Source organism: Vombatus ursinus, unplaced genomic scaffold (genome assembly GCF_900497805.2).
Source record: "Vombatus ursinus unplaced genomic scaffold, bare-nosed wombat genome assembly UNPS02014811.1, whole genome shotgun sequence".
Lineage (NCBI taxonomy): Eukaryota > Metazoa > Chordata > Mammalia > Diprotodontia > Vombatidae > Vombatus > Vombatus ursinus.
In genome coordinates this window covers 13279494-13296465 of record NW_020954589.1, presented here as the reverse complement: position 1 = coordinate 13296465, position 16972 = coordinate 13279494, and the positions used below count along the sequence as shown (strand labels likewise).

The window sequence follows — 16972 nt, the reverse complement described above, 5'->3', positions numbered from 1 at the left end:
CTGAATCAATCAAGGGTATAGACAAGCTGAGTAGTCTATACTCTTCAAGAAGTCCCTGGAAGCCAATAAATGAAATGAAGCGATGCTCCCCAAAAGGACTGAGTCCTGCCCTGCGTGTCTCCTAAAAACAATAAGACAGAGTTTGGGACGGGGACATTCCAGTTTTTAGCAGCTTATAGAAGAGGGTAGCTCTAGTCAAGCCACTGAGAAGGAATTGCCTTGAGGGGTAACGATCAAAGTCTACGTGTTCCCATTTCTCCTCTTTCCCCCAACTAGAGGATGACCTTGCAACCTTCAAAAGGTCAAAGGATTTAGACTCATCATTGACTAAGCAGTGTCCCAGGAATACCAATGACGGATGGCAGTGTCTGCATTGCATTGGGAACCAGGCTCAAACTGGACAGTCAAGAAAGGCAGCTTCAGAACTTTACAAGGGGCCCAACAGACAACCACACTGCATCTAAGGGGAATTCCTTGAGGACTCCAGCAAGGGGACCAGGAGCTGTGAGTTAAGTCCTTTGCCAGTTGCAGTCAAACTTGAACTCACTTTCCCCTGGTCTCTGTATGTACTTGTGAGAGAATGTTATAGACTTGAGGGGAATGTTTCATACTTACTTACTAAACTACCTTAGTTAATTAATGCCCCTTTCTAAAAATGAATGAAGTCTGGCTGACTAATTCATATCACTGGATAAACAATGTGGTGAGAGTCACCATCCCAAAACCCAAAGGTCCCATAAAGCCCTGAAAGGAGAAGAGGCAGCCTTATTCTCAGAACCCATACTCCCCTGCCAGTGGGAGTGGAGGTTAGGGAGAGTAGCTCCAGAGCAAATGCTACATTAGAATATCAGCTCCATGAGGGCTCATTTTTGTATTTTGCCCTTCCCCCACCCTAGCATTCAGCACAGGGCTTCACACATAGTAGCACTTGATAAATGTTTTTTCATGAATTCATTCTTGCCTAGTGAATTCTTCCCACTCTTTTAAATCCCAATTCAAATGCTAACCCCACCAACAAAGCTCTTCCTGATTGTCTGTCTGATGGGTAAAGACTTTTCTCAGACTTCTCCTAGCACTCTGTTAGACTATATGCTCCCAGAAAACTTCAATAACTGAGAGCATATAGTCTAACAGAGTGCATTCTATGACTTTGAACTCAGTGCTCTGCACACAGAATGGGTAGTTATAAGTACCACGTTCCACAGAGATGTTAGCTGCCTATAGGAAGATAACTCTCTTGATCACATAAGACGTGAGCTCTGAGTAATATTTTTTTTTAATAATAAGGGTCTTCTTGAACCCATTCCTACTCTTAAAATCACAGAATTATAGAATTTTCAGGCTGGAAGTGTCCATAGGGTCTAATTCTTTCATTCACAGATGAGGAAACTTGAGTTAAGACAAGAGATAGGACTTTTTCCAAATTCACACTGCTAATAAGTGATAGAGCTAGAATAAGAAGCCAGGTTGCTCTAATCCTGAGCCAATGTTCTTCCTACTATATAATCTAGTCTTTGTTTCACCTGAATGGCACATACTGGTAAGTCAGTTGGCCAGAGTCATAAGTAAAATCTGTGGCTACAGATCAGAAAAGAAACTAACTGGCCCACAGAAGAATCAATCAATCACTCAATATTTCTTAAGTGCCTACTATATGTCAAGCACTGTACTAAGCACTGGGGACACAAAAAGAGGCAAAAGTCATGCTCTGCCCTCAAAGAGTTCACAATCTAATGGGGGAGAAAACCTAGGACCATCATGTCCCCAACAAAAGGATTCTAACCCATCAAGCTAACTAGTCATTTTACCAATAGACCTCATTCTTCCCTTCCTAGACTCACAGTGCTACTGGCAGGTGTCACATTCACAATAGGATCTTACCATCAACACTCTGCCTATTTTTTCTGTCTTGGTAGTGATGGGGTATGGCTCTGAGCAGAGACCTTTGCCCCTTCCCCTAAAAAAAATTGGGTCCCATTTATCTGAGTGGGAAATGATGGGGTACAGGCTCTGGAAACCCCCACCTTGAACTCCTTAAATTTTCCCACTTGATCAAGGAACTATTTAGCATTCTCCTGAAGCTATAATCAACCCCACTGGCCTTTCATTGTGGCTATGCCCAATCTCTCAATTCTGTTACCTCTGACCCACCCAGCCTTTCATTGTCTGTTACCTTCTCATCTTTGATACCATCTAGACCCCATTCTCCCTTGGCCATGTGGTCTAGGTGCCTGTTGTTCACCTGGTCCTCTGTTATCTCAGTCACCCCAGTATACTGCCACTCCCATCCAGATCCTCCCTAGACCACTCCTCACAGTCACCCCAGACTACTTGACCACTCCTAGATCCTTCCCACAGTCTTTTGGTATACAAGGTCCACCCTGTCTCCATTAAGGTGCTCAGATTCTTAAAATCTAGCCAATAGTGCAGACTCATTAGGAATCTCACTCACCCCAATCAGTGTTCTAATAAACTTTTGTTTTTGGCTTGGGTCGATTTCATTCAGGCAGGACCCTTGTGTGGCTTTTTTGGGGTCCCAGCCCCCCTAAACATCTAAACCTCAACAGCAATACTTCCATTGGCTCATATGTTTAAAACAGTTGGAATGCATTGTAGTGTGCACTGCACCAATGAAGAACACATTTTGGCCAAGACAGAGAGGGTCAGAGGCAAGAACTTGAACCTAAAGAAATATTTTTATATTCTAGCCTTGTTCTGGTTCAAAAATTTGAGGCAACATTTAAGTCTGCTCCATAACCAAATTGGTTCTTTTATTAAAACCAAAAAAATTAATTATATGGGTTCAGTTTACAAAAAAAAAAATTTATCAATCACCTGTTATGTTATCTGATAGAGGAGACACAAAGCTTAGATGAAAGAGACACAATAATAGTTTAGCTATTAAAGTTAAGCCTTAATAGCATAACTGCATTAATATTTGTGAGATATCCCATATAATAACATTAAAGAGACAACCTGTAGTTTTTACTATAATATAAACTTTTGGGACACTGTACAATAATATTAATATAATATAAACATGCTGTGATTGTACATGAAGATAAAACCCCTTCTCCACCAATGGGGAAACACACTTGTAGTTGTTTTTCTAGTCATGGAAATGAATCAAAACTGTGCCAGTCACGTCACCACTCAATTCTTGTGACCAAGGGCACCCGTTTATTTACAAGGCCACTGGTCAAGACTGGGATTATCACCTGTGGTTGCAACATGTTATAATGAAAAGTGCACAGAATGTGAAGACCTCTGTTCTAATCCTGGCTCTGCTATGGATTAACCGTGTGGCTTTTGGCAAATTACTTCTCTCTGGATCTGTTTATTTATTTGTAAAATTTAAGTACTGAATTAGACAATCTCTAAATTTCCTTCTAGCACTAAACCTTATTTTTTTTGAAGTCTAGGAATTATATTTAATAATGAAACACATGAAAAAAGTACTGAAGTCTCAAATGATTTTGAAAATAAAATGTTCCAACTTAGACCAGAATTCTCAAAAGTCCTTTTTGAGTTTAACATCATGAACCCAAATAATAGACCTGTTGCCTCAAAATAATTCAGGTGTTTAGCACAAAATCTTTCAATGCTTTGTTATAGTTCTTAACTTTTTTGTGTCTTAGACCCTTTTTACAGTTGAGGAAGCCTATGAATCCCTTCTGAGGATATTGTTTTTAAATGCATAAAATAAAATTCATAGGATTTCAAAGAAAACTTAATTATATTAAATATAGTTATCAAGATATTTTAAAAAGTTCACAGACCATAGGTCAAGCCCCCTGCCCTAGACTAAGCCATGGTGCTCTAACCATCAAAGCTAACCAGACACCAAATTATGACTAGAACAGAAAACAGTTCTAAGAGAGAAACAGATAAGGCAGGAGTGGGGAAAATTTTGTTAACCCTTTTTCTTTTTCCAGTTAGCCAAAGAATGTAGCAGAGAGGAAACTGTCAATGAAAAAAGAAAAAATATTTCTTCAAGAGGTAAGGTGGGAAAATATATTTGGAAAAGAATGTGGTGTAAAAATGTAACATTTTTTAAAATAAAAAAAAGATGTCATGCAAGCAAACAGGGAAGGGGACAAGTTGGGAAATTATCTTTAAAGGAAAAAATAGCATGTGGGTTATTGACAAAGGTGACAGATAATAAAGGAACTCTAAAAGAAACCAACAAACAGGTGTAGAAATTCAATTTCACATAACTCAGCAGTAAAGATGAGTTTAGAAAATGACAGGGGAGACCTACCACTGCTGAGAAGCAGTGGCCTGGCTGGGCAAATTACCTCCCTAAAAAGCTGATCTTTTCTCTAGATTAAAATGTGATCATTTACTTGGAAATCACAGGGCTCTCTCAGAAAGTGAAATCTCATCTTTGTCATTTGATTCGGGTTGATGCATGTCAAACGACATTCTAGGAATTCCATAGGAAGCTTTCTTGGGTTTGTGTTGTATGCAGGACATTTCTCTATCTTCCTCCCCACTCCCCTTCTCCCCCTGAACCTTCGTCTGTCTCTGACTCTTTGTCTCTGTCTCTCTCTCTCTGTCTCTGTCTCTTTCTATCTTTCTCTGTCTCTGTCTCTCTCAAGTTGAACCAAGACAATACAAAGCTACATCTCACATTGGTTATTTCAGCACCTCTCCCATGCAGAGTTCATGAATCTTTTTCTTGCACATCCTCCTTGCCAGACTGCACTAGTTTGCCACCTCCAACTGACAGGTAGTTCAAACTAAGGTCAGAAGCAACAAATCATGGGAGGCAGTGAGGGGCAGTGGGAGAAATTCTGGAGTTGTAGTCAAAGGATCTGGGTCTGAATCTTGACGTTGCCACTAACTAACTGCTTGTGCGATCTCAGACAAATCCCTTAACCTCTCAATCTCTTTTCATTTGATACTATTTCACTTGGTGATTTCATTGATTCCTATGAATTCAGTTACATCAGCGTCTATGCTGATGATTTTCAAATCTATTTGTAGCCTTAACCTCTCTGCAGACTTCCAGTACAATGTGTTCCAACTGACTATTGGATATCTCCAACTCGATGTCATGTCCAACTCGATGTTGCATGAAAACCTCATACTCAATGTCCCAAATTGAACTCATTTCCCCTCCCTCCCCACCTTTCTCTCCCAGCTGACCCTTCTCTTTTCCTAACTTCCCTATTACTAAGAAGGGCACCACCATCTTCCCGGCTCCCCAGGCTCACAACCTTGGTGTCACCTCAGCTCCTCACTATCTCTCATCCCCATATCCAACCTATTGCCAAGTTCTGTCAACGCCACCTAAGTAACATCTCTTGCAAATACCCATTTCCTCTCCTCTGACACTGCCGCTACCCAGGCACCCTCATCACTTCATGCCTGGACAACTGCCACAATAAATAAATGCTGGTCGGTCTGCCTGCTCTACTGCAGTCCATCCTCCACTCAACTGTCAAAGTGATCTTCATAATGAGCAGCTTTGACCACGTCACCACCCCACTCAATAAACTCCAGTGGTTCTCTAGGATCAAATATAAAAAAGTCCTTCCTAACCTGCCCCATTCCTACCTTTGTAGTCTTCTTATGCCTTACTCTGTTCCATGTCTTTTAAGATACTGCAACACTGGCCTCTTGCCTTTTCCTCGAACGAGACCTTCCAACTCCCCACTCCGGACATTCTCACTATCTTTTCCCCATATTTGGAAGACTCCCCTTCCTATCTTCCCTGGCTTCCTTCAGGTCTTAGCAAAAATCCCACTTTCTGCAAGAAGCCTTTCCCTGTCTTCTTTAATGCCAGTGCCTTCCCCCTGAGAATATCTCCAATTTATCTTGTATAAATCTTATTTGTACACAGTTGTTTGCATGTGGTCTTTCCACCTTAGCTTGTGAGCTCCTTGAAGGCAAGAACTGTTTTGGCCTTTCTTAGTATCACCAACGCTTGGCACATCTGGCACATATTAAGAGCTTAGTAAATCACTGCTGACTTGACTTTGCAGAAGTATGGCATTTGTTGCACTCTCCCTTTTTTAGTTAAACAGCATGAAGCCACATGTCACATTGGTTATTCCAGCACCTTTCTCACAGAGTTCAGGGATGATCTCTCCCTTGCACATCCTCCTAGGGGTAGCACTGAACCATAGACAAGTGTGCCACCTTTGATTTACAGGTGGTTGAAACTGAGGCCAGAAGCAACTAAACATGGGAAGCAGTGAGGGGTAATGGGAGAAGTGCTGGAGTTATAAAGGATCTGGGTTTGAATCTTGGCATTGCCCTTAACTACCTGTGTGATCTTGGATAAATCATTTAACTTAACCTTAAATAACTTAACCTCACTAGGCTTCCATTTCTTCATTTGTAAAGCAAAGGGGTTAGACTAAATGACCGCTAAGGTCCCTTTCTGCACTAAATCTATGATCCCATGATGATCAGATCTCCTATCGAAGAAGAAGCTGGAGGGGATTAGAGAATAAACCTTAGTGTTCCAGGACTATGTTCTACCATTATAACTGTATTTTATTTTCCTTTTAGGGAATGTATTCAGTGACACAAGTTTTGCATATGAACACAAAAAAAACCCTATGCTTATTTACATACAGCTCTGTCTGTCTTCTGTTATGAAGACATAAATAATTTTTCAGAAAGACTGGTATCATTTTTTTCTAGTCTCTTTAGACAGGCAAGTGTGTAGTTATTTCTATGGGCAGATTAAATAATAGGTATGACCAGGGGTATGCTAATAAATGTTTAACATCCAGGTGCACCAACATACCTTTAAGTCTAATCTGCATTATTAACATTTTCTCCATTACTTTCTTAAGTCTAGATAATAATACAATAAATCAAGCCCTGATTTGTATTGTTTGTGGATTTATGAGGTGTAAATGCTCACTGAATTTAACAATTGGTTCTGGTTTGATCTGGCTTCAGCATAATTCTGGGCATAACCATTCTTCCCACTCTAAACAACAGAGTGAACTTGTGGGGAACCTGTTACCTTCCCAACATGGTGTCCGGATGAGCAGTGAATATCTGTGGATTGACCACAAAACGAGTGCCATCCACAAGGAGTGTCACCTTCTCTGGAGCGTGGGGGTATGACGTACAGCTGAAGCCCAAACTGCTATTTCCAAATCGTTCTGGGGCAGTAAAGGGCTCATGGCTCCTCTTATTTCCAGTCTGAAAGCTAGTGCCCTTGATGTCTTCAGGAGAGGGTGGGACGTTGGAGAACTGATGATTGGCTGGCTGAGAGGCGTAATCGAGTAACAGATCTACAAACAAACCAAAAATAAACTTTAAGAGCAAAAGAAGAAGAATCTTGTTCTAGGAATTAGAAAGGTTTGGCCGGATGTGATGGTGCATGCCTGAAATCTCAGCTCTAGGGGAGGTTGAGGTGGGTGGATCATTTAAACTCCAGAGTTCTGAACTGCAAGAGGGCCAAAGCCCAGCATTTGTCCACATTCAGTCTGGCACTAATATGAGGAGTCCCCCAGGATTGGAGAAGGGAGAAGAGAACCACCTGAGGGCCTAAGGAGGGACAAAATGGTGGCCCAGGTTGGAAACCTCACCGTATCTAGCAGTGGTAAGGTAGAGCCTGTGATTGGCTGTTCTCATGGCTGTTGCTCATCCAATCTGGGTGAGATAGGGAGACCCGTTCTCAAAAAAACAAAACAAAATAAGACAATAACAACAAAACCAGGAAAATTTTCAGGTGCTCTACAAAGGAAATGTTCTTGGTACATAGCAAATTTTAAAAATAAAAGAAAATGCAATCTATTGGTTTCTCTGATCCCCAGAACAGAGATCTATAGATTAGAATGATTTTCAGGTTTAGGCAGAGGTAGGGAGGTGCAGGCACTATCACCCCAATTTTCTACATAGGAGCAAAATTTCTTTTGGGTAGTAAGGAGCTATACCCACTGTGTACTATTCTCTAAGCAGGATAATGACACTATCCTCATATCACTTCTCCTATTTTTTAAAATAATTTTATTTTTCTCCAGTAAAAATGTACAATTTTTAACATTCTTTTTTAAAATTTTGATTTCCAGATTTTCTCTCTCCCTTCCTTACCTCCTCCCTCCCTGAGACAGTAAGCAACTGGTATATTTCCCTTCCATTTTTAAAAAAAGAAATGGTCAGGAAAAAATGCTAGAAATAAAAATGGTCCATGTCATTACCAGCTACATACAAGTATTTTTCTCCTGAGTCTGAGCTTAACTTTTCTTCCAATCCTGAATTTTTATGTCTGTAAAATGTAGATTATAATTACACTACTTACTTTGGAGAGTTGTTGTGAGGAGCAGTATATATTTGACTTAATAAAATATTCTAGGTATATAAAATGATATGATGAGTTATATATATATAACTCAATATACTTTGGGCTAATATAATAATCTAAATGTGCAAGATAGGATATAATAGAACATAACACACTTTGAATTAATATAATAACCTAAGTAGGTAAGATATAATATAATATTATGTGAAAACATGATATAATATGACACAATACAATATAATGTATATATGGATAAATGACATGATATATGAAATGATATAATATAACAGGATATGGTAATATATAATAAAACATGATTTAATATAATGCATATAACATATGCATTATAATAGAATAGTATAATTATTATAAGGTAGAGAGACCACATGAAAACATTATAATATAATAATATAATATATATTATATAATGTGATAAGACATATAACATGACAGGATATGATATTTAGCATGATATAATACAACTAGATATGATATGACATAAAATAATATATAACATAACATAATATAATATAAATATTGCAAACAAGAAATAACTGGGATCCTGAATACCATCTCAAGCTCATAGATTTAGAGTTGTAGTCATTTAATCTAATATTGAATTTTACAATTGAGAAAACTGAGGCCCAGAGAGGTTAAGGACTTGCCCAGGGTCACACAGGTAATAAGAGTCAGAGCTAAGATTTGAACCTAGGTCCTCTGACTCCAAATCCAGTTCTCCTTTAAGGGAACCATGTGGTCTCTTCCCGTTACTGGTGAATGGATTCCATTTTAAGGAGCATGATCTGGTGGAAAGAACATTTGACTAGGAGTAAGAGAACTTGATTCTAGTCTCAAGTCCGTCACTAAGTAGCTCTATTATGTAACTTCTCCGTTTTCCTCATATGTAGAAGAGGATAATGCCTCTTATACTTACCCATCTCATGGGGTTGTTGTAAGGATCAAACATGCCTAAAGGCTTTGAAAAACTCTCAATGCTATACAAGCGGAAGACAGGCCTACTAATGATTAGCTTAGCCTATGAAAAGCTGATTTACAAACACAGGGGAAAAAATTAGGGGTTATCACAGAGAAGCAAGGGTGGGGCTATGGGAGTACAACCAGAGAGGCCATCCACCAGGAGAAAGTGTAATACAGGCTGCATCAGAGCAAGGGGATTCATCAGTGGGGGAGCAGAAAGCCAAGAACATGGCTGCCACCAAGGAAAGTTCAGAGATCAAAAACAGGCCACTGAGAGCCAAGGAATGACAGTGAGCGGGAGTCAGTCACACTGGGAATCAAGCCACTATAAATCAAGATTGCCAGTGGTGTATTTGCAAGTCCAGGCATGCTGGCAGTTTTGATGTGTAAGCACTGCCCCATCTGTCAGCACTCCTGCTAAGCCCTTGAATTTAATAAAAGAGCCAGGACATGACGCCTTCTTTCTAAGGGCCTCCATGAGACATGGGGTCAGGAATGCAAAGGTTCTTAGAAGGTTTCCCAATTGGTTCATCTGGCCTGAAACTTTGTCAGCCCACAAGATATTGGCATTACACCTATCGACACTGGCAGCCAAGTTTTTCCTTGACCACAAATTCCTCTTGGCCATCAATCACCAGTGAAGGAAGTGGTGGGGTTTTGGAGTATGTGTGTGAAGAAGAGGGTCTCTGTTGGCTTTCTCAAGCAATGATCACTGGGAAGAACTTCCATGGCACTGGGGTGCTTTAGCAAAAGGCCACAAGACTCACCATTTACATTGCCCGGAAGGACCAGACAGGCTGCTTCCTGAGCCTCTGGGAGGGTTTGCTGTTTTGGGTAGACAACCAACCCAGATCTTCAACCTGCAAGGGGTCTGGTTTTGGTCAGCAGTACAAATAAATATATGTGGCCTTGATGCACTCCAGAGTGTGAAGCAAGTCTGTTTGGAACAGCTTCCAACCCTTCCAGATAGCAGTAGACTGCCAGGAGAGTGAACTAAGTTGTGAAGGATAATAAGAAATGAGAGCAGAATCTGTGTTTTGGTGGGGAAAAGTATAATTTGATTTTGCGTATGAATAGAATTCTTAAAATAAAATTCAGGAGAACTGAGTAAGGTGGACCAGTTGACCTGATTCCTCCATTAGACCGTGAGTTCCTTGAGAACAAGGACTGTTTTTGCCTTTCTTTGTATCCCCACTGCTTAGCATAATACCTGGCACATAGTAGGTGCTTAATAAATGCTAATTGACTGACTAGTAGTAATTCATGAAGTTATAAAGATACTGCCCCAACATCTGGGTGGTTCTATCTGGCTGTCTGGGTGTAGAATGTGGTAAACAGTGACCTCAGTATGCAGTGCAGACACAAGGGCTGACGAAAATAGAAGATGAAATGAGTTTCTCAGTCAGGTGTAAGAAGGGTGAGTATACTGAAGTCAGAATATTTCCCAGAGGAACAGTTGGGCTGGATTGACTTGGCCAGGGGAAGACAAGGGTTATTTTAGTAAAATTTAGTCTAACATCAAAATGAAGGCATTTTGACTGTGGGAGAACTTCCAAGTCTGTAATGAAGTCCAAGATGATCTATGGAAGGAAATAGGTCTTCCCAAAGGACAGACAAGGGATTTGGGCTAGGACATCCTGATACTATTACCTCTAGTAGGGCAGCCACAAAGTTTTTAACATGTTAGAATTGTCTTATTGTTTGTCCTTTGTCCTCAGAGAGGACTGTGACATCAAGAAGGTGATGTCATGACTTACAAGTGAATTGAATTTAAGTGAGGGAGGGCTGTGCAAAGTCAGCAGCCTCACTCTCTTCTTTGCAACCATCTGGGTCCAATGGCAAGATACAGATCAGGAGTACTGGAGATGGCCCTGGATGCAGTAGGAGACCTTGACCTTTTTAAGCTAAGGTCTTTCCCAAGTCTCAGCCTATGCAGTGATTAAGACTAAGTAAAAAGGAGACAAAGAATGGCCTCAATGACCTAGTGAAAAAAAATCAATCTGGGAGGGGAAGACCCTTAGGGTTTTTGGCCAAAACAGAAACAATGGCTATTTACGCTCACTCTGAGTCAGCAGAAGCCAAAGGATGACCCAGTGGGGTTTGGGCTGGGGCTTATTGTTGGCCAATCAATGAGAGCCAGAGTGATTTGGGTTTAAGGCATGGTCCATAAAAAAGAAATCTAGCCTGGAAATGAGGCAAATGAATCCCTGCCTTGGGACTAGTGAACTTGGGTTTTGCACGACAGGAATGAGTGAATGAATCAATAAAGCATTAATTAAGCTCTTATTACGTGCTAAATGCTGGGGCTACAAATAGGAAAGCAAGGCAATCCCTGTTCTCAAAGAGCTCAAGGTCTAACAGGGTAGACAATGCACCTGAAAGGTTTCAGCTGCAAGACAGATGGTGAAATGTCAAGATTCTTGGCGAGTAGCAGCAAAGATGGTAAAGCCTCTTCTTTAAAGTTGTCAGACAGGGAAGCTAGGTGTTGCAGTGGATACAGCTCCGGCCCTGGAGTCAGGAGGACCTGAGTTCAAATATGGCCTCAGAGCAAACACTTGACACTCACTAGCTGTGTGACTCTGGGCAAGTCACTTAACCTCGACTGCCTCACCAAAAAGCAAGGGAAAAAAAAGATGTCAGCCTAATAGTTCCATTACTTCAGGGCAAAGTGGATCTGAAAATCAAATCTATTCCTAAAATAAAAGGGGGGGGGCACTTCAGTATTTGAGATTTCATTGGTAAACCTGGACCACCAATGGCTGTTGGGGGTCCTTGGATGTCATTACGTTTCCATGACAAAAAAAGCAATCTTGATGATAAACATACTCCTTTCACATCACATAATAATAATTTTGTCGTTGTTCAGTCATATTTGATTTTTCTAGATCCCATTTTGGGGTTCTCTTGGCAAGGATACTGGAGTAGTTTGCCATTTCCTTCTCCAGTTCATTTTCCAGATGAGGAAACTGAGGCAAACAGGGTAAAGTGACTTGCCCAGGATCATACAGCTAGTAAATGTCTGAGGTGGGATTTGAACTCAGATCTTCCTGACTCTAGGCCCAGCAATTCTATCCATTGTACCACCTAGCTGCCCATCCTGCATATATCTTGTTTATATATAATTGCTTGCATGTTATCTCTTCCCCAACCCACCACCTTTAGATTGTGAGAGTAGGGATTTCTTTCTTTGTATAGCCAGCACTTAGCACAGTTGAATAGTTTTTACTCAACACAAACCACCACAGTGGAAAATGAGAAAGAACTTGTTAACTCATTAACCCGACTGGATTGCACTCTCAGCTATATCCAAAATGTGATTTTCCATTTGTTTCTAGGAAATATTAGTTTTTAATCCATTATTCCCACAGTTCCAAATTGGTGAGAACTGAGATATGCTCTAAATGATCCAGAAAACCTGGGATTAGTGCTGGGGGGGAATGGAGAGGATGTCATGATTTACTGTAGTTGTTTCCAACTCTCTGTGACCCCATTTGGGGTTTTCTTGGCAAAGATACTGGAGTGATTTGCCATTTCCTTCTCCTGCTCATTTTACACGTGAGAAAACTGAGGCAAACAGGGTTAAATGATTTGCCCAGGGTCACGCAGCTCGCAGGTGTCTGAGGCCAAATCTGAACTCAGTTCTTGCTGACTCCAGGCCCAGCACTCATCTACTGAGCCACCTACCTGCCTCAGTGTCATGGATACTGGATACAGTGTCACAGAACTGGAAATTACAGTGCGTGCAGGCAATGCTACTCTTCTTTTTCCACAAAGAGTACTAGTGTCTCTGCACTTAATGTAGCCGCTAAAATTAAGATAGAAGATAGATAGATAGTAACCTTCTTGAGAGTAAGAACTGTTTCAGTTTTGTCATTTGCCCTCTACAAGGCTCTCAGTGATATCTTAACTGCCAAATCATGGGATCATAGAATCTCAGAGATAATCTAGTTTAAGTCATGTCTGAGCTGGAATCCCCTCGATAGTTTCCTACTTGTTTCACCTTGGACAGATCCCTTAACCTCCGTGGGCCTCAGGTTCCTCATGAATACGATGAAAGAGTCTGACCAAATGACCTCTGAGGCCCCTTCTAGCTTTACATCCATGATTCTAATGGTTCTTGGCTACTTCCCCAGACAAGGAGGCTTCTGCCTCTGCCTGAAGACCTCAAGTGATGATGGGACCTCACTAACTCAGGAGGCAGCCCATTCATCCTCTGAAACAATCCCGAGTATAGTATAAGCTATCAGATTTCCAAAAGCAGGGAGAGGTAGGGAAATCACCATTTTGATTTTCCTTATAGTCTGAGATCTACAAAGGAAAAACAATTTTCATTTTTCACAGCTGCTAACCATGGCTCTGATCCTCAGTGGTTTTTTTCAGTTCTTACCCTCTTTGAACTCTGAGCAGCTTTTGGCACTGTTAACCATCCCCTCCTTCTAGACCTACTTCCCTCCCTCTTGGACCTTCTCCTAAGCTGAAGGCTTCCTTTCAGTCTATTTTATTGACTTGTCCTTTCTTGTCCCTTAAGGCTGTGTCCTGGACCCACTTCTCACTTTACACACTCTCCCTGGGTAACCCCATCTACTTCTTTGTTATCATCAGTTAATCATCTCCACATAGATAATTCCCAAATCTACATATGCAAGCCTAATATCTCCCCTGCAATTTAGTTTTATATTATCAACTGCCTGGGAATATCTCCTTTGAATACCTTATCAGTAGCTCAAATTCAACATGTCCAAAATGGGACTTATTTTCTTTCTCCCTAAACCTGTCCCTCCTTCCTTCATACATTTCTAGTTGAGGACACTGTCATCCTCCTACCAACCCAGGTGCATCAGAGTCATACTTAACTCTTCCTGCTCCTTCACTCCTACATTCAGTCATCCCCTTCTCTCTACTCACACAGCCTCCACTTTTGTTCAGGCCCTAATTACCACCAGCCAAATTATTGTTAAAAGCTTCCTAACTGATCTCCTTGCTTCTAGTTTCTCCCCTCTCAAATCCTTCCTCCATATAGCTGGCAAAATAATCTTCCCAAGGTACAGGACTGATCATCACTCCCTTGCTTAAATGCCTCCAGTTTCTCCCTATTGCCTCTATGACAAAATCTAAACTCCTCAGTTTGGTATTTTGAACCCCTCACAATCTGACTACAACCTAACTTTCCAGATGTATCTTACATTACTTCCTTTTATATCCTTAACACTCCAGACAAACTGGCCTCCCAACTAAGTATTCCATTTCCCACTTCGTTGCATTTCACAAATTGTTCCCTGTATTTGGAATGCACACAATTCCCTTTTCATCCTTTGCCTTCATCTCCTCTCCGCTCACACAGACACCCCTCTAACCCCTATAGAACTTTTCATTCCCTTTAAGGTCAAGTGTCATCTCTGTGAAACCATTCTTTATCCCTTCTGTAATTAATGCCCTTTTTCTCTCTCCAAATTATCTGATATTTACTTATCTGAATACAAGTCCTACCTGTCTATCCACTCCTACTCAGTCTTTCATTAAATTATCATCCACGTCCTGCCTCCTAATTCCAAAGCCTGTCCGTTCTGAGATCTCTCCTTTTTCTCTCTACTTTCTCATTTGATTACCTCATCAGCTCCCAATTTTCACCTTTATCCAGATGACTCTAAACTCTTACTATTCAGCCCTAGTCTCTCTCCTGATCTCCAGTCCCACATCACCAACTGGAGATCTGAAACTAATGTTCCATGGGCATCTTAAACTTAACACATCAAAAACACAACTTATTATCTTTTCATCAAAGCTCATCCCTCCTCCAAATTTTCCTAATCTGACTGGTCACCAACACACTACTAGTCAGCCAGGTTCAAAACCTCAAAGTCATCTTCAATGATTCCTTCTCCCTCACCACCCCCATATCCAGTCAATTGCTAAGTCCTTTCAACTCTTTCTCTTTTTTTTCTTTCCTTTTTTTTTTAAGCAATTGGAGTTAAGTGACTTGCCCAGGGTCACACAGCTAGTAAGTGTCAAGTGTTTAGTCTGAGGCCAGATTTGAACTCAGATCCTCCTGACTTTAGAGCTGGTGCTCTATTCACTGCACCACCCAGCTGCCCCTCAACTCTTTCTCCACAACATATCTCACATCTGTCACTTTCTTTCTACTCATATAATTAATCAATCAGCAGGTATTTATTAAGCACTTACTACATGCCAGGAATTATGCTAAGTGCTGAGGATATAGAGTAAAAATGAAATAGTCTCTGCCCTCAAGGAGCTTATATTCTAATGGGGTAGACAACATGTACATAAACAGTTATATTCAAGATGCTTACAGATACAACGTAACCTTAAAGGTGAAGAAATAGCAGGTGGGGAAACCAGGAAAGACCTCCTGCATAATGTCACATTTGAGCTGAGTCTTGAAGGAATTCAGGGAGTGTAAAGGGTGAGGTGAGAGAGCTTCCCAGGCAAATGGACTAGCCAGGATGAAAGCAGAGACAGGAGATGGAGTGATGAATAGCAAGTACCACCGGATGTATCATTCTCAGCCTTTTGAAGTCATTCTTGTTCCCACAGCAACTGGTCTTTACTTGTTGATGAGATTCAAACTCTGAATCAAATGTCCCTTTTTTGGTTCCTTCACTTCATTAAAAAAAATAATCTATCTCTCTCACTATCATCCCCTGGCCCCCATCACTCAGTCAAAAAAATTTTTTTAACCTGAACAATGAAGCTCGCAATAAAACATGTGTAGTCCAGCAAAACAAATTTCCACACTGGCCATGTTTGAAAATGTATGTCTTGTTCTATATTTTAAGTTCATCACTTCTCTGGCAGGAGGGGAATGGTATGTTTCATCTTCATTCTTTTAGATTTGTGCTTTTATCATTGTGTAGTTCAGAGTTCTAAAGTCTTTCAAAGTTGCTTTTCTCAATAATGTACTTATATAAAATGTTCTCCTGATTCTGTTCACTTCTCTTTGCATTAGTTCTTCCTTGTTCCCTCTGAAACTGGCCATTTTGTCATTTCTTACAGCACAATTAATTCAATTTCATTTATAGACCACAATTTATTTAGCCATCTCTCAACAGGAGGACAGTTTTTCAGTTTCACATTTTCATCTATCATGAAAAGAGCTGCTATAAATGTTTCTGTATTTTTAGGTCCTTTTTCTTTTTTGTTATCTTTTTGAAGTGTTTATTCTTTGAGGAACAGGACTAACAGTGGTACAGTTGGTTCAAAGGGTAATACATAGTTTGTAACTTTCTGGACACAGTTCCAAATTGCTTTCCAGAATGTTTGGACCAATTTACAACTCCACCAACAATGCACTAGCCCATCCCAACATCTGTCATTTTTCTCTTTTGATTTGCCAAACTAATGTGTGGGAAGTGGAACCTCAAGTTGCTTTAATTGCATTTCTCTAATTATTAGTTATTTAGTGCATTTTTTCACATGGGTTTTGATATACCATAGCCTTCTAATCAATCAGATATTTGGCTTTTAGTCTCTCCTCTCTCTAACTCATCTTCCACATAGCTGCCAAAACAATCTTCCAAAAACACAAGTCTGATCATGTTACTCTTTTGCTTCAGAGAGAACCTTCAGAGTTTCCTCTAGGATAAAATATAAATTCTTCAAGTTGGCACTGAAAGCTCTTCATACACTTTCTCAGAACTATCTTTCGAGTACTATCTCATATTACTTCCCTTCAGGCCCTCAACATTCTAGCCAAACAAG

General features: G+C 40.5%; 1 protein-coding gene across 1 annotated transcript in view; it reads right to left on the bottom strand.

Moving 5' to 3' along the window:
• KCTD20 (potassium channel tetramerization domain containing 20) overlaps positions 1 to 16972 on the bottom strand; it is a 65764-nt gene that overhangs the window by 15669 nt on the left and 33123 nt on the right. Inside the window, exon 3 of the mRNA XM_027876623.1 lies at positions 6989 to 7262. Within this exon, the coding sequence (XP_027732424.1) occupies positions 6989 to 7262 (274 nt within the window). The remainder of the gene's footprint in view (positions 1 to 6988; positions 7263 to 16972) is intronic.